The following is a 26,706-nucleotide window of genomic DNA, read 5'->3' as shown; positions in this document are numbered from 1 at the left end:
TGGCTTCCTCGGTTACCGGGCAGCCCCTTTGCTTCTCAGAAGAATGTCCCCATGGGCGGAAGCTCCCCCAGGACACCCACATTCTCACCAGGGTCTCTGAAGCTCCCCCAGCAGGCGGGCACAGAGCTGCCCGCTGAAGGACAGCAGTGAGATGGACGGGGGAGGCCCAGTCCTCATCAGCGTGCGGGAGAATCACCTGAAAGAGCTCGCTGCCCTCCCCGCCCTCCCCTCCCCCAGCTTGTCCCATTAAGCCCCATGGGAGCAAAGCCCTGTGAAACTAAAAAAAATCTTCAGAGAAAGTAACAGAAAATATTGGCAGCAAGAGGAAGCAGTTGGCAAATACCTCAAATGTAAATTTTAAGAACTGAATAAAATTTCTGAAGACTCAGGATATCAAATTATCCACTGAGGTGATTTGAGTATTGACTAAAGGTCAGACATGCTGAGCTTGGCTCAGGGACCTGGGTCACAGGATCTCAGCCCTCGCAGAGCCTATTAAAGGAGGTGGAAAATAATAAACTCAAAGAAGGATTACTCCATGGATGGTGGCCTCAGGCCAGAGGCTGAAACCTGTGAAGACTTTGAACTAAGTCCTAGGTATTCCCCAGTAGACTCTGAGCTCCCTGAGGAAGGATTCATGATTCACTCCCATCCCATTACTTAAACACAATGTTAAGTGAAAGAAGCAGACACAGGAGAGAATGACTTCACTAATAGGAAGTTCAAGAAGTGACCTAAGTCAGGCTAGTGGTGCCTTTGGGAAGGGGGTCTCTTGGGCAATGACAACATTCTCTCCCCTGATCTGGGTGTGACTGCACGGATACATTCCTTTAGTGAAAATTCACTGAGCGGGACTTTCCTGATTTGTTTAGCATTCAGCAAATGCTAGTGTGAGGAGGAAAGGCCAGAGATGTAGGTATGGGCTACAGTCATTTACGAAATATTAAGTGAGCGCTGAGTATGTGCGGGCTCTCGGCTGGTCACGTGGTAGAGATAGCACAGTCTGTCAGCGTGGGAATGACACGCAGAGAGAGCTGGGCTGAGCTGTCAGTCACTCCGAGGATTCAGCCTCTGCATGGCCCTCCATGCATCCACTCAGCATCGACCACCATGTGAGCAGCCGGGGAACCGTGTGGTGGCCCAGAGAGACAAGGAAGACTGGTCAAGGGCGGGTAGAGAGAGGCTTATGGAGGAAATGGGACACAAGCTGAGCATGGAAGGGTAGGCGGTTCATGGGCACAAAGGTGCAGAGGAAGGGAGTCACACGGGGGATTACTAGCAAAGACCTGGAGCCGGATGAGACCACACTGTGGGTGGGGTGGGGGGGGCGGTTAACAGAGCAGCCTGGCCCGACACAGAGGCTGTCTGCCAGAGGGCAGCCCAGACTAGAAATGGCTCTGAATGCCAGGCACTGGGTTTGGGATTTGACCAAACCAGCATTTATTGATCAACTGCTATGAACTTGGCATTTAAGGTTACAGGATTCTGGCAGGGCACGGTGGGCGGAGAGTGGAAAGAAGCATAGCGTGGCTGAAGGGCACAGGGTGGAGGCCCCACACCCCTACTGTAGCTATCAGGCTCCCCCTGAGCTAGGGGGACTCTCCAGGAAGGAAAGGAACCCATTCTGGTGACCCAGGGGACACTAGAGAGTAGGAGGCTCTGTACACAGGCAAGCATTTCTCCTCCTTCTGTGTCACTTTACTCAATTCCTGAGGGTCCCTTAACTCCTGGGAAGGGAGAATCACAACTATGGGGGGGACAGCAACCAATTCCCGCCACAGTCCTGACACGGTTCCCTGTCCTGCAGAGCCGGCAGGCCTTGGAGGACACCTGGTTCAACCTCATTCCAATTCGCCTGAGTCAGAGCTTCCTTCCTTCCAGGGGAAGGTTCCAGAAAAGTGCCCCAGTGAGAGAAGAGTTGGGAAAGTGGCTGAGGGCACAGTTAGAGGGAGGCTTGGTCCTGACCCCAACGACTTCTCCTTGCTCTGGTGCATCTGGGGAAAGGCTCAGGGTTGAGGCTGTCCCCCACAGCTACCCCAGGACCAATGGGCAGAAACTGTCCCAGTTCTCCCCTCCCCCCATGGGCATCCTCCTCACTTCCTGCTGAGGCTTCCTCACGTGTCTGTCGATTCCCTGAATGGTGGGAGACCCCGTTAAACATGAGCGTGCTGCATCTTATGGCTTCAACCCCTCATGGACCCTTCCTCTCCTCTCTGCCCCGCTCCCATATTTCTTTTTCATTTGTAGGAGTAAGTCAGGTCTTTCCCCCGTGATTCCTTCTTCTCTCTTACTCATGGGCACATCTGCTTTATTTTCTGAGGTAGAAGTATATCCCCAGTTAACATGGACAGAAATTAGATATTCACAGCCCCCAAGAGAAAATCGAAGAGAGATCTTCAAGCTGCAACTCTGTCTTTAAAAAAAGTACCTCCATTGATCTATATGGAAGAAACACCGTGAAAGCTATTCTCGCCCTCGTCTCTCCTGGTAGGTCTTCCAGTTTCCAACACGGAGCACATCTGCCTCCGGTGGGAATGGGACATGATGTTGTCATGGGAGTGTGGGAGTGTGTGTGTGTGTGTGTGTGTGTCTATGTAGCGCATATCATTTTTCCAGGTGGAAATATCTATGATATACATGATGAGAGACAGTAAGAAAATGGGATATTTGAGGAATTTGCCTTCCATGCAACTTTAAATGTGCTGTGCAGTTAAGGGAGCCCAGAGCCGGGAGTGCCTGACTGCAGGGGGGCAAGAGAAGGTCCCCTCCCCTGGGGGTGCAGGACAGCACATCACTCACCTCCTCCTTCTCTGGGCTGTTCCTAGATTCTACCTCCACCTGCAGGGAAATGGTTTCTCCAATACTCTTCCTCTTGGATAAGCGATCCTCATCTGGGAAAGGAAAGCCAAGAAGCTAGAGTTCCCAGTGCTCAGAGCGAGCCAGGCTCCTCACACCTTTGCACCATCTCCACCCACCCTCCCATCGCCCCCACCTTTGCCTGGCCCACAGCCCTCTGAAGGCTCAGGACACACTGAGGCTACAGCTGGTTTTTTGAAGGCTGCTGGCCTCCTCTGCCCACCTTAGGGTGGTGAGTTTTGCTTTTATGGCTAAGATCTTGAAATCATCGATAAGCACAAAGAAGCTGCTCATGACCAGAAAGCACATCTCAACTTGCACGAGTAGCCGTCACTTGGGGAGCATTTCCTAAAGCGCATTTACTCTGTGTGCGTCTCCCACCAGCCCTCTAAGGCAGGTGTCGTTAATCCCTATTTTCTAGTCAAGGAAAATGAAACTCAGAGATGCCAGGAGACTGGTCTGAGGATTTCCAGGAAGTAAACGGCAGAGAACTTGCACGGCCCATGTGTGCTCTTTCGGGCTCCCGGGGGCCTCTCCCGTCCACCGGCCAGCCTGTCTCATGGGCCGCTTTCTCCCAAGGATCCGGCCCTGAGGAGAAGAGGTGGGGGGAACCAAGAGGCTCTCACCACAGATTTCCACCGCGTTTGTCCACTCCTGTGGGACACGCCAGGGGCACACAAGTCCCTGACACTCAGGCCCTGTCCTGGTGAGGAAGAGCTGAGGCAGGCTCGGAAGTGCTCCCACAGAGCGCCTACCTGTCAGCTGAGGGATGTAGGGCAGGCAGAGCCTGTCGGAATTGTAGCCGCTGCCCCCCAGGACTTCGCTGATCTTGCTCTGGCGGAAGAGGAACTCAATCACTACTCCGTCAAGATTCTGGGACAACCTGGAAGACACAGAAGGAAAGGGGCAACCAGAGGAATTTCCTAATGACTTTCTTTATTATAAAAGGAACACTCATCCTACAAAATGACAGAGAAGCAGAAGGAAAAGAAAATCACCATGGTCTCACTTTCCAGAGACAACATCTTTACACTTTGTGCAGAATCCTTGGGTCACTGACATCTATGTGCGTGCACGCACACACACACACACACACACATCACCGCACCCCCTGAATTCCTGTTCTGTGATCGATTTTATCTACCGACGGCACAGTGCGTATTTCACATGAACTCTTCTTCCAAACCACCGTGGTGGAAAGGCCATCGTCTATGAAGCTACCCCCTATTGTTGGACATTTTTTTTTTCACAGTATTTTCCTTGAGTTCCTCTGAGGCTGACGTGACACAGACTGCAGTCCAAGGATGCCACCTGGATGGATCCAGTGTCTTGCAGGAACGACGCCTCCCGAATGCACGGCCCATGGGCTTGGCCAAAGCTCCCGGAGGTCACGTCACATACTCTATAGCACAATGTACTGACATGGCTCAAGGCGTGGATTATGGCCCCATGACGAAGGTCACAGTTGACCCAGGACATCTGGGCCGCAGGCAGCGTCCACTTGTGGCCCTTGAGCCCATAAAGGCCTCAGCCCCTGGATTCAGACTGCCCCCACCTTCTCACACAGCTGCCTGGGGTGTCCCTGACCACGTCCCAAGTGTGCTTCTCACCTGGGCCTCTCCACAAACACATCCTCAGGGAGCATGTATGGAGCCTCCTTCTTCCTGGTCTCTATCACCTGGAGTTGGGAGGAACCACATAAGGGCTGGGGTCGACAGGGGGGAGGAGCTCCGAGCAGGCAGACGATGGCTCTCCCCTCCCCTGCAGGCAGTTCCTTCCTCCCACAGACTCCTGGGCAGAGCACCCTGTGGTTGGGCTTCTAAGGGAGAAACTCGGATCAACCCTCACAGCAGCCCGAGAAGCCCAGGCGGGCCGCTCAGGCCATCCCCAGTGACAGGTATGCATCAGGTGTCCTCCAAAGGCAGGGGACTTAGCCCCCAGGAGACGGCAGCTTCTTGCTCCTGTGCCCTATTCCTATTTTCTATATAAACATGGAAAAGAGAGTATAGATCACACCATCCCCCCAACCCAGGTGCATGAAAAACATCCTGATGGCCAGTCACAGGCGGAGGTCCCCTCAGTACCCTTGGCAGATTTTTTTTTTTTTTAAGATTTTATTTATTTGCGAGAGAGACAATGAGAGACAGAGAGCATGAGAGGGAGGAGGGTCAGAGGGAGAAGCAGACTCCCCGCTGAGCAAGGAGCCCGATGCGGGACTCGATCCAGGGACTCCAGGATCATGACCTGAGCCGAAGGCAGTCGCTTAACCAACTGAGCCACCCAGGCGCCCACCCTTGGCAGATTTTTGACAGGAAAAGTGAAAGTCCGCGAGACGGTGAGAGGCGGGAGGGTGCAAGTGCGGGCAGGAGTGAGCGAGCCAAGCTGCGGCTGTTGTCCGAACAGGATGTCTGGGCATATGGCCTTCCTGCGCCCCCTACTGGCCCATGCTGGGGGGCACAGTGACACGGCACCCTCCCCCTGTCCCCCAGCACCCCAAGCCAGCTGAGACCCGAGGTTTCTCATTTTAGTTCATTTTGCTTATTTTAAAGTTAATCCTAGACATTATATCATTCCACCTATAAATACTTCAGTATGTTTTAAAATGTCTTTTGGGGACAACTGAGAACATTTGATTATAAACTGGGTATTAGATAATACCGAGGCATTGTTGATAACTTAATTAGGCATGTTAATAGCAGAATGATTATGTAGGAAGGTGTCCGTATTTTTCACGCACAACACTGATACCCGTAGGGATAAAATGATAGGATAGCTGAGATTTGCTTTGAAATAAGACAAAGGGAAAACGAGATAAAGCAAACGTGGGAACACCTTCCTGTTTCATCTGCATGATGGATATACGGATGTTCATTGTTCTCCTCACACTGCTTTGGTGATATCTGAAAACTTTTGTAATAAAAACCTTTTTTAAAAAAAAGGAGCGTTAGTCCCAAATGACAAGAGAGGCGTGTGTAGCCGGGCTTCTGGGAGCGGGGGCGGCGCAGGGGGGTGGGGAGGAGGGTGGGCAGGTCGCAGGGGAGGAAGGGGCCCAGGTTCCTGCCTGTGGCCGGCCCCCCCGTGCTATGCGGTGTCACGCAGCACGAAATGCTGCTTCTAGTAACTTCCCACTGTCCCTCACTGTTCCGTCAACCCTTCCTCAATGCCTAGACTAGGCACGGGGCTCGCGCAACGAAGGACAAGTTGTTCTGGGGAAACCCAGAGCCGAGGGCCTCCTGAGCGCTCAGGGCGGCGAGGACACCAACCTCATGGGTGTGCTGGCAGAAGGCAGGGACTGCTGTGAGCTGGCTGATGAGGTTCAGGTAGGCCGCGCCCAGAGCGTAGAGGGCACAGCGGTTATACACAGGCAGGTTCTCTTCATTGACCTGGGCCACGTCCTGTGGCAACAAAGAGAGGCCTTGGAGTTTTCCAACTGACAAATTATATCGGTGCCCCGACCCCCGCCCAACCTCTCCCAACCTTCTGTAGAGAGGGCCCATCTCTTTAGACTAAGCCTTTTTCAGCATTTGTCCCATAACTTCCTGGGAGACATAAGTCATCCTCGGGAAAGCGGAAGTGAATCATCCCGAGAACAATCCATGAGCTGGGAGCTCGTAAGTGCTTGAGTAGAGGGGTGATGACCTCATTCTCCACTATGCAGTTCCAGCTTTGGTGACCTTGACTGTCCAAACCCTCATCATTAATCCTACCTCTAGGATGCTGTGTCCTTGAATATAGGCCTTGAATGATTCTTGGGGGACGGGACAGGTTTGCTAAACTGGGTCCACATGTTAAGTTGAAAGAGTTGCGACAGTTACTAGGGATGGGGATACAGAGGAATCTCAAATTCTAGAGTGAAGACAATCATAGCTGCTGGGTTGGCCTTGCAAGATTTAGCACAGGTGGCCTAAGATTCTCCACCACCGAATTCCCAGGTTTGCCATCATTCCTGCTCCTAAGTAGGATCTGAAGCTACCTAGCTTCAGTACCCTGGAGACGCCAGTCTTTTGAGGTCTGAAGGACCCACCCCAATCCCCAGCATCCTTGAGAGTACACTTCCACCCAGAAGGACTCTAGAAGTCTGAAGCCCTATCTAGTGAACACTGGCTTTCTAAGAGTCATGACAGAGGCTTGTTGAATCTCCAGGTCCCCACGCGTGGGAATACGTAATTTTTCATATGGGAATATGTAGTTTTCATAAGCGCTTGGGGTAATTCTGAGGCACAGCCAGGCTTAGGAACCAGACGATCTACAGACAAAGTGTGTTTTGGGATCACTCAGGGTTTATGAGCACCCTCTTGGTATTCCTTGGAGTCATACTAGGGACTAAAGGGTGTTTTTGAAAGATCCTGTTCCCTGGGTCTCCTTTGGCCTGAGGATGGGCTACAGCCATGAATGAAGCATTCTTGGGTGGTTCCCCAAACAGAACCATGGCTTGTGGTCCCTGGAGGAACGGGGAGCCAAGGGTGCCGCATTCCCAGGCTCTGAGACAGTTGCTGAGCAGCCACTCGTCGGTGGTCTCGTTAGTGCCCGGCCCACCTGCTCCCCTGCCCTGATCTCACCCCCCACGTGCTGCCCACACCCGGCCCCACCTGAACGGCCAGCACCAGGCGGATGAGGTCCACCACCACCTCCTCATTGGCCAGCTCAATGCTGACGAGAGCCAGCAAGCTGTAGAGCGCCTCGTAGTGCCTCTGTATGTTCGTCTCCTCCTTACAGCTCAGGTAGATGTGTCTGTAGAGCTGCTGAGAGTGCTGGGCATGGGGGAAGGGGGGCAAGGCCACGGGGGGGGGGTGAAGGCGGGAGGGGCAAGGAGAACGGGAGGAAGACCACTCTGTGGGTGGTGCAGTAGCTGTGTATACCCCCCTCCACCCTCAGGGAGAGGGAGTCTTCTCTCTCTCTCTTTTTTAAGTTTTATTTATTTAAGTAATCTCTACACCCAACGTGGAGCTCAAACTCATGACCCCGAGATCCTGAGTCGCACGCTGATCCCACTGAGCCAGCCGGGCACGCCAGGGAGAGGATGCCTTTAAAGCAGACCCCAGTGGAAGCAAACGTGCAGGACACGTTTAGAGAAGGGTGGACGCAGTGAAACCAGCAACAGAAGCTGCTGCCCAAACCCAGCTGGGTTTGGGAGAACACAGCCTGTAGCCCAGCCCGGGCCAGGCTCAGCAGCAGTGCTCCTGACTCTGGCCTCGGTGTTGAGTGTGACCCTGGGGGCTTGGCCCCACCACCCCTGAGGGGTCGGCTGGTCATCCCGGCTAAGCGTGCTCAAAGAGGGAGAGAGCAGGCCTGGGCACAGGGGTCAGCCCTGACTGGGGGGCTGGGAGGTGGGGGTCCACAGAGCCTGGCCCACCTGGGGTTCGCTGGGGCTTAAGGTCACACTGGCTAACCTTCTTCATGAAGACGGTGTCCTGTCGGGAGCACTTGTCCACTTTCAGCTTCAGGACAGAGATGTCACTGAGGGTACTGGGAAGGGACACGAGAGGCCACCTTAGCCCTGTGCAAGGCCAATCAGAGCCCAGGCGGTGTCACTGGGCTTTATCCCAACATTGTTAGTTGGGTCCCAGCCTCCCACCCCCTGCACTGGTTCTTAGCCCAATCTCCACTTTCCTCAAGCTCTCAACCGCTCTGTCCTGCCCACTTTTTCTTGTCCCTTTTTCTTAAATACTGATCCAGATTATTCTCTTCCTCCCTTCCCCTTCCCCCCAGTCTTTACTGACAAACCTGCAGCCCCCTCCCTCCTCCCCACCCGCTAACTCCCTTTAGTACCTGCTCTTCATCTCCCCCATCTCCAATCCACCCCCTGGCTCCCTGGGAAAAACGCCCTTCCATCTCTCCTGCCCCCACAGGACCCCAGGGTCAATGTCCGTGATCAGCTCTTGGTAGTTCCCACTGACTAATGGGAATTGTCCTCTCACCTGGGGGTGAGACCTACCGGCAGTCTTCTCCCCCTTCACACACCAACTGGAGGGGAGACCCCAAGTTCACCTGATGGTAGAGAACTTGTGGCGGTTGCCATGACGATCAATGAAACTGATGAGAATCTCTAGAACGAAGAGGCGGATCTCTGCATCCTCCATGAGAGCGGTGGAGAGAAGGCGGTCCAGGAAGTTGCTGGGCAGGGCTGACATCATGTTGTTGCACTGGAAACCTGTGGATACCTGTGAGGGAGCCCAGCATGGCCGAGTTTAGGAAGGCTGGTGCTCTCAGTGCGGTGAGGAGATGGACAGCCGCCGGCGGACCTGGGGTCTAACGCACCCAACCTCTCTCAACATCTCCCAGCCCAGCTCCCTTGTCCTCCACCCGAGGCCCTGGACGCCTGAGGCAACTTTTCTGAACATGCCAACAACCACCTGGACGAGTTTTAGGTTGTTAAAAGCAAGCAAGGGGTAAGCACTAGAGGGTAGGAGGAGCCAGGGAGCCTCTGAACCTAACGTTCGGGCCGTCAGGGCCCAGCTGATGAACACTCACCACGAACACAACGCTGCATTAAGGGCACGGACAGTCACACAGAGATGGAGGGACAGTGCAAGAGCTTACGGCTGGGCTGAGGAGCCACAACGCACGCACATGCAACACCCGTTTCGTGACATCTCTTCTAGGTGCTCACACTGGGGGTCTTCGGATTAAAGCCAGTGGGCGTCAGTAGACCCAGCATCCACGATGTTGTTAAAGCATACAGAAGCAGCAAAACAACCCCAAAGTTTATAGCAGCAATGTCCACAATAGCCAAACTATGGAAAGAGCCCAGATGTCCATCGACAGGTGAATGGATAAAGAAGATGTCATATATACATACAGTGGAATATTACTCAGCCACCAAAAAAATCTTGCCATTGGCAATGACGTGGGTGGAACTAGAGGGTATTATGCTAAGCAAAATGAGTTCATCAGAGAAAGACCATTATCATATGATCTCACTCATACGTGGAATTTAAGAAACAAAACAGAAAATCATAGGGGAAGAGAGGGAAAAATAAAACAAGGTGAAATGAGAGAGGGAGACAAACCTTAAGAGACTCTTAATCACAGGAAACAAACTGAGGGTTGCTGGAGGGGAGTGGGGTGGGAGGATGGGGTAACAGGGTGATGGACATTAAGGAGGGCATGTGATGTAATGAGCACTGGGTGTTATATAAGACTGATGAATCACTGAACTCTACCTCTGAAACTAATAATATACTATATGTTAATTAATTGAATTTAAATAAAAAAACAAAAAAACCCCCCAAAAGCAGCAAAATAATATTAATTGTTAAGTCCATATTGCAAAACAATGCCTTTGATGATTCAGCAAGCCCTAGGGGATCTAGCAAAGCCTGGTGGCATCAATAGTAAACATCAGCTGAAGGGGAATGTGAGCGCCCCCCAAACTGTCACCTTGATAAGGAGCTGGGTACAGTGAGGGTAAACTCAGCAGAAATGGCAGGAGTACACAGACCAAGGAGGTCACCAAATGTGGGCAGTACCAGCATGAAAAGCCTTCATAAAAACACAGGGACATGAACGGCGTGGGCTCGGGAGAGGGGAGGCAAGGCGTGAATGGGAGTAAGTGGGGTGTGCAGATCAGCATGGCTGGAACAGAGACTGGGGCTGAGGGCTGAGATGGGGAGTCAGGGAGGGGAAGGGGCCTGGGGATCTCCCACCGTTAGTCTGAGAAGTTTGAAATCTGGAGGCACATCCATTCTACACTGACACCTACTATTTGAAAAGGAGCAACATGTGGGGAGCAGCATTTCTAGAAAATTCTTCTTGTGGTTGTATGTATGATTGGTGAGGACAGATGACAATAAGGGCAACCATGAGGGGAATCTAGTTGTGAGATGTCCGGAGCTTAGGCAGGGCTGTGCGTAAGAATCCCTGGGGAGCCTGTTACAAGTAGATTCCAGGACCCCACTCAGACCCATGGGAGTCCGTATAGATTTTAACAAGTTGGTCATGAGATGGCATTTGAGGATAATGAATCTGGACTCCAGTGATGGCTGCAAAGATGGAGAGAAGAGGAATGTAAAACACCAATGAAGGAGAGATAGAGGCTGGGGTGGGCACAAGTGCTGAGGGGGAAACAGGTGGAAGGGACCTAGGGAGGTACTTGGAAGGGAGAAAAAAAGCAGGAACCAAAGATGCCATCCCAATTCAGAGATAATGTTTGAGTGACAAGGCTATCAGTAGCTGATAAGGAACCGTTGTGAAAATTAGGAACAGTGTCCTGCCTGCTCTGGGTGATCCAGCTCTGTGGATGCCCAGACTGCTAGTGAGTGTAACACAGGGTGGATTTCAGCCCCCTAGTCACCCTTCAGCTGGGGCTATTTGTGCAGTGTGCAACCTGCACAACTGTATGTGGTAGCCTTCTCTTGGTCCCTTGGAAGGAGCTGCCTCCTGTAGAGGCAGAGCAGGACTGGGGACAGGAGAGGCTCACCTGAAGGAGGGATTTCAGCAGCATAATCTGGGTCAGCCGGTTCCTGTTCTCTCTGTAGACCAGAGACACAAATACTCACCAGGATGGTGATGTGGGCAGAGACCCCATGCTTGCCTGCCCAGTTCCCTTTGTGATTAGATTCTCCATGAGGCTTGTTACCTAGGGCAGTTGACTTCCAGAGCCAGGAAGCAGACCAGAGAATTAATGGCTTACCCCAAAGGTGGGAGGTAGTTATTGGTGGGGCAACCTGAGGAATTGTTGTGGGATCCAAGGCCCCCACTAAAGGCTGCTGAGGGACTTGAGAGTAGAAGAAAAGTGAGGGCAGGACCAGGGAAATTAAAGTGGAGAAATGAGTCCTCGAGAAAACACGGGAAGGGAAGCTGGCGTGGAATTTTGGCCGATAAAGGAAAAAGGGGAGCAGGGCTGGTAGGCTTACCCTGTCTTGCCTGTCTCCATGGGATGATGCAGGGAAGGCAGTGGGACCTTGCTCATGATGAAGAGGATCACCTCGGAGCGCTGGTAAGTGGGCAACGTGCTGGCAAAGGAGCCTGCAGGAAAGAGATGGGGGACAGGGGTGGCCCAGGTGAGGCTGCCAGCTGCCAGGGGCTCCGCTCGGCCTCACAACTGAGCAAACTGCTGCCCAGAGTGCGGGCTGCGTCTCTAGGGAGACAATTAAGACGGAGAGGAAAAACCTAGACGACGCCAGAGGCCTCCTCCCGCTCCGGTGGCTTCACTTGGCATCCCGCAGGCTGCGGTTAGCGCCTCTGGGAAGGAGAGGGGAGCGCCAGTGGTGCTAAGCCAGGAAGGCTCTGAAGTGAAGAGCTCTGCAAGCTGGAGAGGTGGCGGTCCGGTTCCCCCCGTCCGCATCCAGGTGCGCATCCACGGCCTTTTCTCCCTTTCCTCCCTCCTGCCTCTCCTCTTCCTCGCTCCACCCGCCCCCCCCCCCCCGGCCGCCCCCATCGCTCCAGCGTGGAAGCATCAGACAGGCCTGATGGAGGCTGGGGTGCGGAAGGAGTTCAACGCTCTCAGCCTCTGATCCGACGTCCAGCCTGAGAAACCCACGGACGTCGTTCTGCGCTCTCCGTCAGGCCCGACCCAGGCCAGTCCGAGAGCTGTGCGCGCCGTGGACTGACTCCATTTCCTCCAGCGTCCGCGAGTAACACAGTCCGAGCGGGTGACCTTACAGCGCCCGGGCGCTGTCCTGGTGGAGGTCGCCCCCTGCCCCACCCAACCCGGACGGACCCGGCTGCGCCCGGCCCCGCCCCACCACCGGGCCCCGCCCACCCAGGCCCCGCCCCGGGTCCCACCTATGGTCTTGATGACAGCCTCCTGGAACATGCGCTCTTCGTGCTCCTTGATGATCTTGGTGCCCAGGCTGATGGCCCCGTCGTAGCTCCCGGTCAGGGCGTAGTCGATGCTGAGCCGCAGCTGCCTCAGCAGAGTGTTGAACATCTCCAGCACCGTGGGCCCTGAGCGCAGCGGGGGTGGGGTGTGGGGAGGGGGGGAGACCCGAAGTCCAGGCCTGACACCCCCCCCCATTCTCCCCTGTCTTGCATTCCAGCCAGGGGCTTCCTCTGCCCCCTCCCTGCGCTCCCTTGCCCTTTTCTGGCAGGGGAGGCAACCTCCCGCCGAGGGCAGGGCTTTGTCCTCGGGGGCTTCCGGGCCCCCACGCTGTCACTCAGGGCCCCCTTACCGACAGAGCCGGTGGCGGCAATGACCGCAGCTTCCGACAGGACCTCCACGATGCCCGCGCGCACCGTGGCCGCGCTGCGGCTGTTGGCATCCAGGTGGCTCAGGAGCTGCTGGATAACCAGGTGGGAGTGCTGCGGCTGGGGGGAGGAAGACGTGCTGGCCCCAAACAGCAACCCCCACACGGCCTCTGCGCCAGGGCAGCCCTCCACTGGGACCCAAAGGCCAGCGTGGACCAAAGTGAGGTCCTGAGGCCGCTGGCCACTGGAGGTGGTGCCCACGTACCCCGGTTCCTTCTCCTCAGTCCCCCCCCTTGGTCCCACACGAGCAGAGCCCCATCCCAGGGACGACCTCGATTTCCAGAGTTGCCCTGGGCCCTTCCACCTCAAATGGGTCAAAAGTCAATTTTGAAAATACTGTCTTTCTTTTCATTGTTCCTGGGTCCCACGTCATACTGATAAGGGCCACAACAGGCCACCGGGTTTAGTCCAGTAGCCCGATTACACTGGGATAGTACAGACATCCGGAGGAAGTGCTTAGTAAGCAACGTCTCGAGGCTGTGGCAGCCGAGTGTGGTCTGTGGGCTTGTGTTTTGCATGAGTTTTTCATTTACTTTCTCTAAGGATTCTTTTTAATTGTATTTTATAAAGTATTGATCTGTGCTGTACCCGAAATAAAACTAAAACCTGCCCTTCCTCACAGCTAGATGAAGCAGCATGTCGGGACACCTGGGGGCTTGGGGGAAGTCACAGAGGACGGCCGGCTTTCTCCTTTAGCGCACCGGCCTGCTCCCAGAGGTGCCCTCGGCCAGGGGGACAAGCTGCACCGGGAGCCGCCGTACCTGAATTGAGTACATGATGATTTTAAAGCAACGGATGGCGAACACCTTGGGTTCCCAAAGAGAATGGTTATCCAGGTGGCTGTGAGGGAGAAAACACGGGGGGATGGCTAGGAAAGGCAAAGTGATGGTAGGGAGGAGAGACAAGCTTGCGGGGAGAGGGACCTGCCAGAGACCTAGCCCCTGGCAGAGCTCCCAGGTGGGGAAGGGCTTCCAGGTGGCAGTGAGGGAAGGAGATGAGGGACCCGGGGGCAGTCCCGGTGCGGGAGCTGGAGGGAAGCCAAGAACAGAGTTCCGCAGCTGTGGACTCAGGAGTGAAGCCGGGCACCTTCCTCCAGTTTCCGGGAAACTCCTACCAGCACCTCTCCCCAACACCGCGCTCGGCCACTGTGTGGTAACTTCTGCTGTCACACGGGCACACACAAGGGACCGTCTTGCACACAGCACTGCTACCATAACACCTCTTTCCCCTCTCCGCGAGTCAGCAAGATGCCAGGACCTGAAACAGTTCTCTGAGGGCTGGGGCGCAGGGGGGTGGGGGGGACTCACATGAGAACAGGCTTGATGGCATTTTTGATGTTGCCGAAGGCGGCCCGGCCCAGCAGTTCCCGAAGGCACCTCTCGGCCAGCTCTGCTGGGTTCTCTTTCTCCTTCTCTGGTGCTTGGAGGGGCGAGGGAGAGCGGCTGTGGAAACAAGCAGCACGTGGGTGGGCAAGGGATGGCCAGCAAAGCAGGAGTCAGTCTTTGTGCAGAAAAAATTCCTTTTTTCTTTTTTTAAAAAATATTTTATTTATTTATTAGAGAGAGAGAGCAGGCATAAGCAGGGGGAGTGGGAGAGGGAGAAGCAGACTCCCCACTGAGCAGGGGTTGGGGCTTGATCCCAGGACCCTGGGATCATGACCTGAGCCAAAGGCAGGCGCTTAACGGACTGAGCCACCCAGGCGCCCCGGCAGCCCGTGTTTCTCACTGCATCCTTGCAAGTGGTGCGCCACGACAGGCAGGAATTTGGTGTGGGCTGCACGAGATAATGTGGGAGGTATCATGGCTGTCAGAGATGAAACAGGGTAAAGGAGCCCAGGGTGGAGGAAGATCATGGGAGAAGGGGTCAAATTCTCTTTCCGGAAATCCTCGAGGACACGTGCCCCCGCGGGAAGGACAGATAGCCTGCACATCATGGGCCTGGGGAGGCACAGACCAGAGTGTCTCCTTGCCTCAAAGCCTGGGAAGGAAAAAGATGGGGTGTGAAGAGAGGGAGGCAGAGTAATAGAGAAAACAAAAGAAAGTGGGAGAGAGAAGGAGGGAGAGGAAAAAGAAACCATGGCGGTTGGCTCAGGTGTGACTCAGTGGTACCTAAGTCACAGGGGCTGGGCCCGGATCTGGACAAAGGAACCTCAGGTGTCCGGGGGCGGAGACCACCAGGGACCACAGGCGAAGCGGGTCAGGGAGGTGCAGTTCCAGGAACAGCCACCAGAGGGAACACTTATTTCCCACGCTTGTCCCCTGCTCCACAGGCTCAAAGGAGTCAGAGGGAGGGGGGAACCTGCTATTCTCTCACCCAGCGCCACGCACAGCCCAGATGGACAGCAACATGAGTTTTTCCCTGCATCCCGTTTTACAGATGGGAAGAGCAAGGGGCAGGGAGAGACTGAAACCCCTGTCTGAGGACTCCCGATTAAAACCCACTATCTGCAACTTGGGTCCAGGGGCTGCTGGCTGGTCAAGCAGGTTTTAAGGACCTGAAATACCATTAGGAAGTGAGGCAGGAAGGGAAAGTCCTCAGTTAACTGGAGCCATGAAAGGCACTTTAAAACCTCCTTGGCCTGCTGCTTTCAGAGAGACAGAGGTAACCCGACTCTTGGTTCTTTGTGTTCTTACCAGTGCACACTTACCCCCAGGGAGCCCAGCACGGTTACTGTCCTTCCTTCATGAACGCAGACCTTAGGGGGTGCAGCAGGCTGGCAGAAGGCCAGACCCAAGGCTCCTAGGGAGCTGGATTTGGACTCATTGCCGAACAAGCCACAAACACCAAGATCCCTGGCCTTTTGGTTAGGCTTTACCAGCCAGCCCAAACCCTGTGGTTCCCAAGCAGATGGCAAAGGCAGCCTGGGAGGGTGGTCCATGGCCCGAGCTCCAGCCTCGTCTGCTTCCCGAGCTCCTGCTTACCTCTCTGCCTCCTCTATGTGCTGCAGATTGAAAAGCAGCGATGGGACAATTTTGTCCATGTGCTGTGGGTCCCAGATATTGGCTTGCAATTCATCGTTCACCGTCTTCCTCACCACCCCTTGCAGACCTTTGATGCCTGACATTCTGATTCTGGAAGAAAAAGGGCAACAATGGAGCCATGAAATCCTCCGGCCCTGAGAAGCCCAGCTTCTGTGGCAAGGGGAGGAGCACGGTGTGGGGACTGGGGATGCATTCGTCCATCCAAAGGCAGAAGGGAGCCCACCTTCTATCCTTCATGTGACTCAGCCTCCTGGCCAGCTGGCTTCCTGTGTGGGTGGACGTGAGCCCAGGAAGCCACGACCTCTGGCCTATCCTGGAGATTGCCATACTGCCCTTGCCTGGTACCACACGGGCTTCATCCCTATGCTGCCAGTTGCCCCAGGCTCCTCCTCTTTAGTACCCCGCTGGGTTTATTCCAGCTTGAGCCCAAGATATAAGGGCTCAAAGTACTGCCAAGAACTGATGAAGCAGAATTCAGGGCTATGAGCAAGTTACAGCAGGGAGGGGAGGGGGGATCTGGAAGGAGAGACACAGAGCTGCCAGACTCTGGGCACAGAGAGGTCTCAGCTGGGGCTAAGCTGGCTGAGAAACCAGGAAATCAAGTAACAGCACAGAGGAGGCCCCTTTCACTCCCCCCACCCCACCCAGCCCCACTGTGCTGGCCCAGGGTCCCTGCGGGAGGGGCCTCTTTATTGGCTGTGTAGTTCAGCCCCAAGTCTCTTTTTTTCTTTTTGTAATCAAACTTTTTTTCTTTTTTTAAAAAATATTTTATTTATTTATTTGACAGAGAGAGAGAGAGAGAGAGCAAGAGAGGGGACACAAGCAGGGGGAGTGGGAGAGGGAGAAGCAGGCTTCCCGAGGAGCAGGGAGCCCGATGTGGGGCTCGATCCCAGGACCCTGGGACCATGACCTGCGCTGAAGGCAGACGCTTAACAACTGAGCCACCCAGGCGCCCCTCAAACTTTTTTTCTGATTATAAAATAATACATGCCAATTATAGAAAAGTATAAAGAAGATTTACCCCTATGATCACCATTCAAAGGGACCCATTACTGGCATTTTGGTGTCTTTCCTTTCTTCTGTGCATAAGACATAGAATTAAGAACTTGTTCTGGCTTTTTCTCCCCATAACATTCTATCATAAGCATTTTCCTCTATCATTAAGTCTTCATAAATATGCATGATGTACCGTCATAAGAACTTTCTCAACTAGTCCCCTATTGGCCATTTAGGCTCTAAACTTTTTGCCACTGTAATATTGCTGAGATGGACATTACCAGATAAAATACTTTATAACATTTCAAATCATGGCCATGAGGGGAATTAATGAATCAAAAGGTAAATTATTTATATAAAATAATAAATAAATCTTTAAAAAAAAAAACAGGTGAGAAATGCAAGGCTCCCAGCACTGCCCGTGCTCTGCCCACCGCCAGGCACACACTGCAGGAGAATGCCATCCCCCATCCTCACGGAGCTGCCCCAGCACCGGGCGCCTCACTGTCAACATCTGTTCTAATCTGTGCCTCAGAAAAGTCCTCACATCTTGTAGCTATTTCAGATTCTTTTAATGAGTATTGGAGTTGAGCCAATCTGAACGTTTAGTTGCCCTTTGTATTTTCAGCTTTAGTTTTAAGTGCGGCTACTGGGGTGTTCCCCTGGGCCTTACCTGATGACCATAACTGTCCTGAGAGCAGGAAGCCCCGGCGCAGGACCAGTGAGGTCGGGACAAGGGGCAAGGATTCCTCGGGGAGCCCTCACTTGCTCTGATCCTGCCCCCTGGTCAAGACCCTGAGCCAGAGGCTATGCAGACTTAAGAGCGAAGTAACTGGAATATTATCCCACTCACTATTCTTACTCTTGGTTCTGAGTTACAAGGTACTTCCTAATGCACAAAAAAAATACATCCCAAACACGCTGGACACCTATGTCCTGCCCAAGAGAGCCTGGCTGGCAAGAAATCAGGCCTGATGGATGGGCCATTTCCTCCCCAGGGCTTCCTTATGTGTGAATGTGAATTAATTCAGTCTCCTCAGAATGCTTTCCACATAATACGCATTTTATTCCACGACACCTGAAGCTGACTGACCCTTTCAAACTCAATGCCAAAAGACCAGGCCTGCAGAGAGGCCTGCTTCTCTTATGGCTCCTTGTCATGGGCTCAGTGGAGGCCTACCTAAGAGCAAGGGGTCTGGGGAGTGTCTGAACCCAAGGGGACCACACACACACACACACACACACACACACACACCAGCATGCACTTATTTATAAGACCCAAGGGTTGTTCTTGGAAAGGGGCTCTGGGCTCTGCTGAGGCTGTGAATGAACAGGGGGATCTCAGGGAAAAGGGGTGCAGGGAGGCTGTGGAAGAGAGAGACAGAAAGAAAAAGGATGACTGATGCCAGAAACACCTGTCACCCTGGCAGGACTTCCTTTCAGGGTTGGCAAGTACTGTCTGTGGGTGCCAATGGCCCTGCCCAGTTGCCAGGAGCAAACGTCAGCCGCCCGCCTCCCCATGTGCCGCACTTCCCAATGTCACAACACAGCGCTGCCGGTGTCTGCTTCTCTGCCTTCCTCTCCACTGTGTACTGTGTGTCTGTGTGTGTTTGTGTGTGTGGAGGCACAAGGGCTGTCCCCTCTGCTCCCCCCTGAAAGCTCAGCGCTGCCTGAGTGACCAGCCCCTGTTACGGCCACACCTGGCTCCAGTCCTACACCTTCCCCATCACCTGCTCCTGGACACGCCCCAACTGCTCCAGCCCCTTCTGTCTCTTTATAGCCCATCTGCAGTCAGGTGGCTACGGCGGGGCCAATGCTGGGGAGAGCACAAGGGCTCCTTCCTCCAGGGGCCCCCACTGCGCATCGGAGGCCCCGGGGTGGCACCCTTCCAGAGTCCATGACTCTTTTAAGAAACGGGGGCCTGGGGAGGCTTGGATACTGCCAACCGCTCACAGGGTGACCTGCCCTGGGGACGTTCCACAGGCTCACAGCTTTGGGAACCGGCTCCCTGTGGCACGGAGGGTTTCACTTCCAGTTCCTCCAACCCAGACCATCAGCTGTGGCGACAAGCGGTTGATCCGGACATGCAGGGCTCCCTGACCCCGCTGTTGCACAAAATGTGGCAGGTGATGTACTGGGGTGATGAAGGAAAAAGCCAGTGGCTGAGTTCTGGAACAAACCACTGGAGAGGTGGGCTGCTGTGGGCATGCTGGCTACATGTCAAACCTCCTCGCTCTGACTCCTCCTGCCCTCTCCGCTCTCTTCCCTTCTTTCTTTGTCTCCTTTGAACACATTCTCTGGTTTCATATAGCCTCCCCGAGTTGATAACACACCCTTTGTGGGCAGAGACCCATTCCTAATCGTTTTGCGCTGAATCGTTCCATGACAAGACTCAGTGCAAAACACCGATTCATCGCTTCCTGGCCTGCGCACCACTCCATCGGTCTGATGCTGCGTCCCGCCTTATCTTCTGTTGGCATACATTCACGTAAATATCTTTGGGATTTTATTTGAGAAGTTTTCTTTCTATGTTGATAAGTGTGTTTCTGTGAGTTTAAGAACCTGATAAGTCTGAGTCTGTGAATATAAAAGCGTATTCTGTAATTCAAGACATTTATCTGCAAGCATTCACTCTTGGCACCTGGCTGGCTCTGTTGGTAGAACGTTTGACCCTTAATCTCGGGGTTGTGAGTTTGAGCCCCACATTAGGCATAGAGATTACTTAAAAGAAATAAAATCTTAAAAAAAAAGAAAGAAAGCATTCATTCATTCACTCATTCATTCACTCCACAACTGTTTATTGAGCGCTTACTGGTCCCCAGGAGGTGCGGCAGGACCTGAGATGCAGCAATGAACAAAACGATGCCTCCTGGCCTCCCAGAGTTTACATTCTGCTGGGGGCACAGGCAATGAGTAAGAAACAATAAGCGTGTTTTGGAACGTGTCTGAAGGGGATTGTGCTATAGGGGGAAAACGGAGCAGGGCGAGGGAGAAGAGAAGTGGGTGTGTGGGATGTTTAAGAGAAGGTGGTGTTGACCAGCAGTTATTTGAGCAAGGGCTTGCAGGGGGAGAGCAAGTGAGCTAGACAGATCTATGGAGGAAGCATTCCAGGCACAGGAACCGATGGTGCAAAGGTCCGGTGGCAGGAATGTCCTTGGTGTGTTTGTGGGGCAGTGAGGAGGCCTGTGTGGCTGGAGGGGAATGAGTTGGGGGGAGTGTGGAGGAGACAAAGTCAGGATGCCAGCAGAGATCAGCCAGTGTGAAGCCTTGGGCTTTTTATCGGCAGGTAAATATTGTGATGGATAGTCGTGAGTGGGTGTGTTTCTGGGGGTGTATAAATGCACATACTCCTGAACGAAAAAGCACAGGGGTGTGCATGTGTATATATGTGTGCTGTCACTGACTCTGAAATTTGGTTCCCGGGACCATTACCTTTCATCTGCTCCTATTTTGTGCCCCAGAAGATTTTCCTTTGAAAGCACATGCTGGGAGCCCAGCTCTGCCCACTTGCCCACCTGTGTCCTTTCCTCCCCAGATGTTCTTTCCTCCCCAGCAACGTCAGAGCAGAGGTAAACGCTGATGAGGTCAGACCGTGCACTCTGCGTTGGGAACTCAGTAAGACCCGTCGACACTTTTGCCATTAGCCGAGTGGGCCCCCCGGCCTCCCCTACTCACTTGGTCTTGATTTCCATGTCATCGTGGCTGGAGTGGCACATTTCACTGAAGCGGGACACAAAGAAGTCGTAGCTCCGGTGATAGGATGGGGTGTCCTCTTCGATGTTGGCAAACTTCACAAACTGCCCGGGAGGAGGGAGAGAAGTACAGGTGAGAGGTGACCCACTGTGCTCTTCACCTTCGGGCTCAGGGCTCTGGGACTTGCCATCCTGAGGCCCCCTGCCCTAGTAAAGCCACGGGACATACACATCTGGGAGCCATGCATTCCAGGACACGGCTCTGCTCCCCACAGCACACCCAGTCTCCATGCTTCTATGGGTTCCAAATCCTGCTCGCCCTTCCCATCTACACTACACGACTGGACCCCATGGCCCTTTTCAGCCCTTCCCTGCTGAGGTGAGCAGAGGATGGAACAGGTGAAGACAGGGGACTCTCTTAAGCTCCTGCCCCTTTCCATGCCCCGAGCTGCACCAAAGACACAGAGGCGGGAGGCAGTTAGAGATCCACTGAAACAGCCAAAGCCAACATCAAACCGTATCTCAACACTTTAGAATGAATTCTGGGAAACAGGAACAAATCTGAAATTCGATTTAAAAATGTAATTCCATTTTATTGTTTAAAATTATTCATTAATTTATTTTTAAAGATTTTATTTGTTTATTTATTTGAGAGAGAGAGAGAGCAGGAGCAGGGGTGGGGAGGGACAGAGGGAGAAGGAGAAGCAGACTCCCCACTGAGTGGGAGCCTGACACTGGGTTCGATCCCAGGACCCTTAGATCATGACCTGAGCCGAAGGCAGACGCTTAACCAACTTAACCGACTGAGCCACCCAGGCGCCCCTATTGTTTAAAATTTGAGCACATTTTTTAAAGTTTGCCGGTTCAGTTCTGTTAAGTCTGGCTCAGCATTATCAGCTGCTGGATTCCTTCTGCCACCAGGCTGCACATTTGCAATTCTAAATAGGGACTTAATTTCAGTGGAATCCCACAGAGAAGCAAGAATCACAGACTAAGTAGAGTTAAATTGCTAAAAATTAATCATAAGTCTTAGAGGTTGTTTTGCTTAATGTTATAAATTTAGTACTGAAAACAACTCAAAAGATTACCCTTATAATAAAATCTATTCTCCATTATTCTGTCATGTAGTTATTTAATTTTTATAAACATTTGTTGGTTCTAAAAGGATATGCTATTATTTCTAAAATTATCTAGTTAATGCATTCATAATATTCATTACCAATTGCCAATCTGTTTCTCTATTTAACTACTCAAAATCTGTTAACTTTTTCTGGATGACAATTAGCAGCTTCCACCAACATCATTAATTATTCTTTCACTAATAGATATACATTTATTTTCTGTTGACTGATAGAATCTCTACGTACAAAGCAGATGAGGGGGTGCCTGGGTGGCTCAGTCGTTAAGCATCTGCCTTCGGCTCAGGTCATGATCTCAGGGTCCTGGGATCGAGCCCCACATCGGGCTCCCTGCTCGGCGGGAAGCCTGCTTCTCCCTCTCCCACTCCCCCTGCTTGTGTTCCCTCTCTCGCTGTGCCTCTCTCTGTCAAATAAATAAATAAAATCTTTAAAAAAAAAAACAAAAAACAAAGCAGATGAGGAGATCCTTCTTTCCAAGTTAACATCTAAAATGTATACATCTATTTGGAAGTGAATATTCTGATATTAGCAATAAATCCAAAGGACACTGCTTGCATTATTGATGGGGTTCTGCAGAAGAGGCGAAGTGGTAATCCGTGTGATCATAAGATCATTGATTAGACATAAGTTCAGGAATTCTAGAAACAACAATAAAGTCAGCCTTCGGCTGCGTGAACTTAAGCCCTGCAAAGGTTAGAACACAGAGGTAGGCTGATACGGAGGCTAAAGAGAAGTTTGGGCTCACTGCTGCTCTTACTGACTGACAGGATGATCCCGGGCTGCACTGCCCTCCCCACGGCTGAAACCTGGGGTGTCAAGGCGTCCATCTACTCGAAGGGGACATGCCACAGATCTACCTGTCACTGGCAGTGTGGCTTCTGAGTGGGACATTTAACTTCTCTTATGGTTTGGTTTTCCCACGTGTAAAATAAATACTGGCAGTCATCATTCACTAAGAGTCTTAATTTTTTAAAAAAGATTAAAACAATTTATTTGAGAGAGACAGGGAGAGATCGCAAGCACGTGCACACAAGAGCTGGGGGCAGGGGGAGTGGGAGAGGGAGAAGCAGGCTCCCCGCTGAGCAGGGAGCCCGATGTGGGGCTCGATCTCAGGGTCCTGAGATCATGACTGAGCCGAAGGCAGACTGAGCCACCCAGGCGCCCCTTAATTTTTTTTATACTGTATGTACTTCACATATGATGAGGCAGCTTAAAATAAGACAATCTGAGTGTATGCAAGAGAATATGCATTTAAAATTATTAAAACAAGACTGAAAAAAAGAGACCATAATAAAGAGGGAGAAATAGTCAAAGATTTTGTCTCTAACATATACTGACTGTGTAGACTCAGAGGGATGTCAGGAGGATGAATATGCCCAGACCTCATGTTCACTGGTTTGGGAGTTTGGGGGGTGGCAGTGAGGAATGTGTGGAAGCTCATACATGTCGGGTGCTACCCTAAGCCTTTTACACACCTCATCTCTTCTTAGAAGGACTCTAAGAGAGAGAGAGATTATGGGACAACAGAGCCACAGGGCTCAGTAACTACGCGGATTTGCACCACCAGCCCCAGACATGCTGAGTCACTCCTGGAGGAGGCCCAGGGGTTTACCCTGTAGCACGGTCAGTCCCAGGAGACCCGATGGGACGGTCCCCATTCGAGAAACCCTGCCGGTCACTGACCGACAACCTGGCCTCCCATCTCTGCGCACCACCCCCCTCTCCGGACACGGACGCTTCTCTGAACCGATGCCTGATCTCTGTGCAATGTGACATCAAGTACCCCTGCACTTTCAGCCTTGACTTTCCTCTTCTTCTAAACGCAGTGAAGCCATGAGCAGGCCCGACCGCCAGTCAGGGGCATGGCCTGAGCGCTCGCTCACGCCCAGTGTTGTTAAGACTGGCCATTACCGGGGCGCCTGGGTGGCTCAATTGGTTAAGCGACTGCCTTCAGCTCAGGTCATGATCCTGGAGTCCCGGGATCGAGTCCCGGATCGGACTCCCTGCTCGGCGGGGAGTCTGCTTCTCCCTCTGATCCTCCGCCTCTAATGCTCTCTGTCTCCCATTCTCTCTCTCAGATAAATAAATTAAAAAATCTTTAAAAAAAAAAAAAAAAAAAAGACTGGCCATTACCCGTGTTGTCCAGGTTGCTGAATATTTTGACTAGTACCCACTGGCCGTAAGGTTAGAATTGAGATTACAATCAATTTTTAAAAACCAAAAATTCTGTGACGGCCACTCTGGTAACACAGGATAGAAAACAGTCATGGGGATTCCTTTTCTACAACCAGGGGTGGCCTTTCTCTAGTTTCTTCTGAATCTGTGCCCACAGGGCCAGCCCCAGCTGTTAACTGCACTGAAAAATGCCCTCATTCTTCTCTTCTGTGACTGTCTGCGTCCTTGGATTTTTACTCTTCTGCACTCTTCCTCCCTGGAAATTTAGGTCTGAGTCTTCTCAGATTTTGCTTTTGACATGGGCGTCCTTCCATTTAAGGAGACAGTGGTCCCCCCTGCACTGCCGGGGCCACAGTTGGACGGCCACCTCCTCACTCTGCCTCTCGTCCCCCGTGTGACTGTGGACAAGTTGTGAAACTTCCGAGCCACTGAATCCTCATCGGTGACGTAGGGACACTAGGACCTATGTCACAGGGCGGTCACCAGGACTAAAGGCGGGGACGTATGCCGAGTGACTAGCACAGTGCCTGGCTAGCTCAGGAAACAGTGCTGCAGGGACCATGGTGACGGTGGCCAATTGTGGTCTGGTCCATCAGCTCCAGGACTAGGCAGCGTGACCCTTGACCTTTCATGTCACCAACACAGGCCTGGCCAGGCGATCATAGAGGAGGAGCCCAGGTGGGCAGCGTGGACCGTGCAGACAACACACCTCAAATGTGATGCCTGGGGTGTGGAGAGAGGGAAACTAGTTTTCGCCCCCCGCCCCCCCCCCCGGGCAAACTGGTGGCTGAGGGTGGGAGTGAGGACCGCAGCAGAGGGCAGGGGGGTGGGGGGGATGGCCATGCCCCGCGAGGCACCATTCAGGGGCTGAGGTCATGTAGTGCAATAGGAGAGGACAGAGCACAGCACCGAGGGGCAAGCGGGTGGGACTATGGGATAGCCAGCAGCCATCCCTGCAAGACCAGGGACAGATTGGCAGAACATTCGCTTTCTTCTCTTTAAAATGCGCATATCGGGGCACTTGGGTGGCTCAGTTGTTAAGCGTCTGCCTTCCACTCAGGTCATGATCCCAGGGTCCTGGGGTCAAGCCCCACATCAGGCTCCCTGCTCGGTGAGAAGCCTGCTTCTCCCTCTCCCACTCCCACTGCTTGTGTTCCCTCTCTCGCTGTCTCTCTCTCTCTCTCTCTCTGTCAAATAAATAAATAAAATCTTAAAAAAATAAATAAATAAAATGCGCACATCATCTCCTAGGAATGTGAGTAAATTAGAGATAATTAAGAAAAGCTCCCCAAGTTCCTGGAAAAACAGGAACTCTGTGTATCCAAGTTCTAATATTAGCAAGGTTCTTATTTCTAAGAGGCTTAAACTTTTTTTTAAGAGGTGGGGGAAGGGCAGAGGGAGAGAGAGAATCTTAAGCAGGCTCTACACCCAGTGCAGAGCCTGATGCAGGGCTTGATCCCACGACCAGGAGATCATGACCTGAGCCGAAATCAGGAGTTGGATGCTTAACTGACTGAGCCACCCAGGCATCCCGAGGCTTAAACTTTTTATGGGTCCTAAGGACTCAGCAGCGCACCGTCATCGAACGCGTGCTTGCTGGGGCAGCGTACAAATACATTGAAGACAGCACTCAACAACCTGTGGTCTGTTCTTCGCATGTCCGAGACTCTGCTCATTGCACTTTGTCATCCCACCTGACCAGAAAAACACATTTCAAATATGGTTGTGGTGAAGCTTGTTTGCTTTGGTTTAACTCGTACCTTGGTCTTTTGGAAGTCAAAATATTCAAAAGGCATGGGCCCTAGAAAAAGCTATTTATAGAAAGGAATTTGTATCAGGTGGAGCCATACCAGGCCCAGCCCATCTTTACTGCTGGACGTGGATGGGAGTGACACGCAAAAGCAGCAGCTAACACCTATATTCTAAGTCGTAACAACATTAAATATTTCTATGGCACCTGCAGTATTTCTGTGGCACCTCACACATCCTCTGAGTTCCCTGGGGCTGCATCACGCCTGCCTCTGCCTCTGTCTTCACACTGTTTTCTCCTCTGTGTCAAATCTCCTTCCTCTCTCTCTCTTATAAGACCCTTGTGACGGCACTTAAGGCCCACGGGTCTAATCCGGGATAACCTCTCCATTTCATGATCCTTAGCTTACTCATATCTGCAGAGACCCTGTCCCCATACAAAGTGATGTTCACAGGTTCCAGGGATTGGCACATGGACATCTTTTGGGGGGGGGGGGCATTTTTCAGCCTACCAAAACATGCGTTATCTGATGTAATTCTTGGCAAACCAGTGAGTTTTGCAGGATCTGTGTTGCTCCCATTGTGAAGATAAGGACACTGAGGCTCTAAGGGAGCACAGGTGAATTATTTCAGGTCAACCAGCTGTGATAGGTGGGCCTGAAACTTGGGAATTCTGATACTCTCATGCTCTTTGCCGTCTACCAGTGGTTTTTAAAAAAATTTTAATGTGCATTGGAATGACCTGGGGAGCTTGTGGAAAATGCAGAATTCTGAGCCACCCCAGGACTGGTGAACACAACTATCTGGGGTGTAGGGCCCAGGTATCTGCATTCTGAAGAGCCATCCCCTAGGCAACTTCCAGCCTGGAGGTTCTGGGGCAGCGGGTCTATAGACCCTATGTCCTTTGTCCCCTTACTGGCAAGCTGGACC

The 26,706-nt window shown here is 52.5% G+C and overlaps 1 protein-coding gene across 3 annotated transcripts in view; it reads right to left on the bottom strand.

The window, feature by feature from the left end:
• EFR3B (EFR3 homolog B) overlaps window positions 1-26,706 on the bottom strand; it is an 88,538-nt gene that overhangs the window by 7,412 nt on the left and 54,420 nt on the right. The window contains exons 5-19 of one of the 3 annotated variants that reach the window (XM_035000703.1): window positions 20,697-20,818; window positions 15,966-16,115; window positions 14,352-14,486; window positions 13,806-13,884; window positions 12,969-13,104; window positions 12,583-12,744; window positions 11,712-11,823; window positions 11,276-11,327; window positions 8,845-9,017; window positions 8,247-8,322; window positions 7,446-7,607; window positions 6,120-6,251; window positions 4,467-4,534; window positions 3,612-3,739; window positions 2,800-2,891 (exon numbers count right to left, since the gene is read on the bottom strand). In XM_035000703.1, coding sequence (XP_034856594.1) covers window positions 2,800-2,891; window positions 3,612-3,739; window positions 4,467-4,534; window positions 6,120-6,251; window positions 7,446-7,607; window positions 8,247-8,322; window positions 8,845-9,017; window positions 11,276-11,327; window positions 11,712-11,823; window positions 12,583-12,744; window positions 12,969-13,104; window positions 13,806-13,884; window positions 14,352-14,486; window positions 15,966-16,115; window positions 20,697-20,818 — 1,779 coding nt within the window. The remainder of the gene's footprint in view (window positions 1-2,799; window positions 2,892-3,611; window positions 3,740-4,466; window positions 4,535-6,119; window positions 6,252-7,445; window positions 7,608-8,246; window positions 8,323-8,844; window positions 9,018-11,275; window positions 11,328-11,711; window positions 11,824-12,582; window positions 12,745-12,968; window positions 13,105-13,805; window positions 13,885-14,351; window positions 14,487-15,965; window positions 16,116-20,696; window positions 20,819-26,706) is intronic. The other 2 variants (XM_035000705.1, XM_035000706.1) reach the window with 2 other exon arrangements.

The sequence above is a fragment of the Mirounga leonina genome, unplaced genomic scaffold (assembly GCF_011800145.1).
Source record: "Mirounga leonina isolate KUSES-001 unplaced genomic scaffold, KU_Mleo_1.0 Mir_125, whole genome shotgun sequence".
Classification (NCBI taxonomy): Eukaryota; Metazoa; Chordata; class Mammalia; order Carnivora; family Phocidae; genus Mirounga; species Mirounga leonina.
Note: the sequence above shows the minus strand (reverse complement) of the source record. Positions and strands in the feature narration are given on the sequence as shown.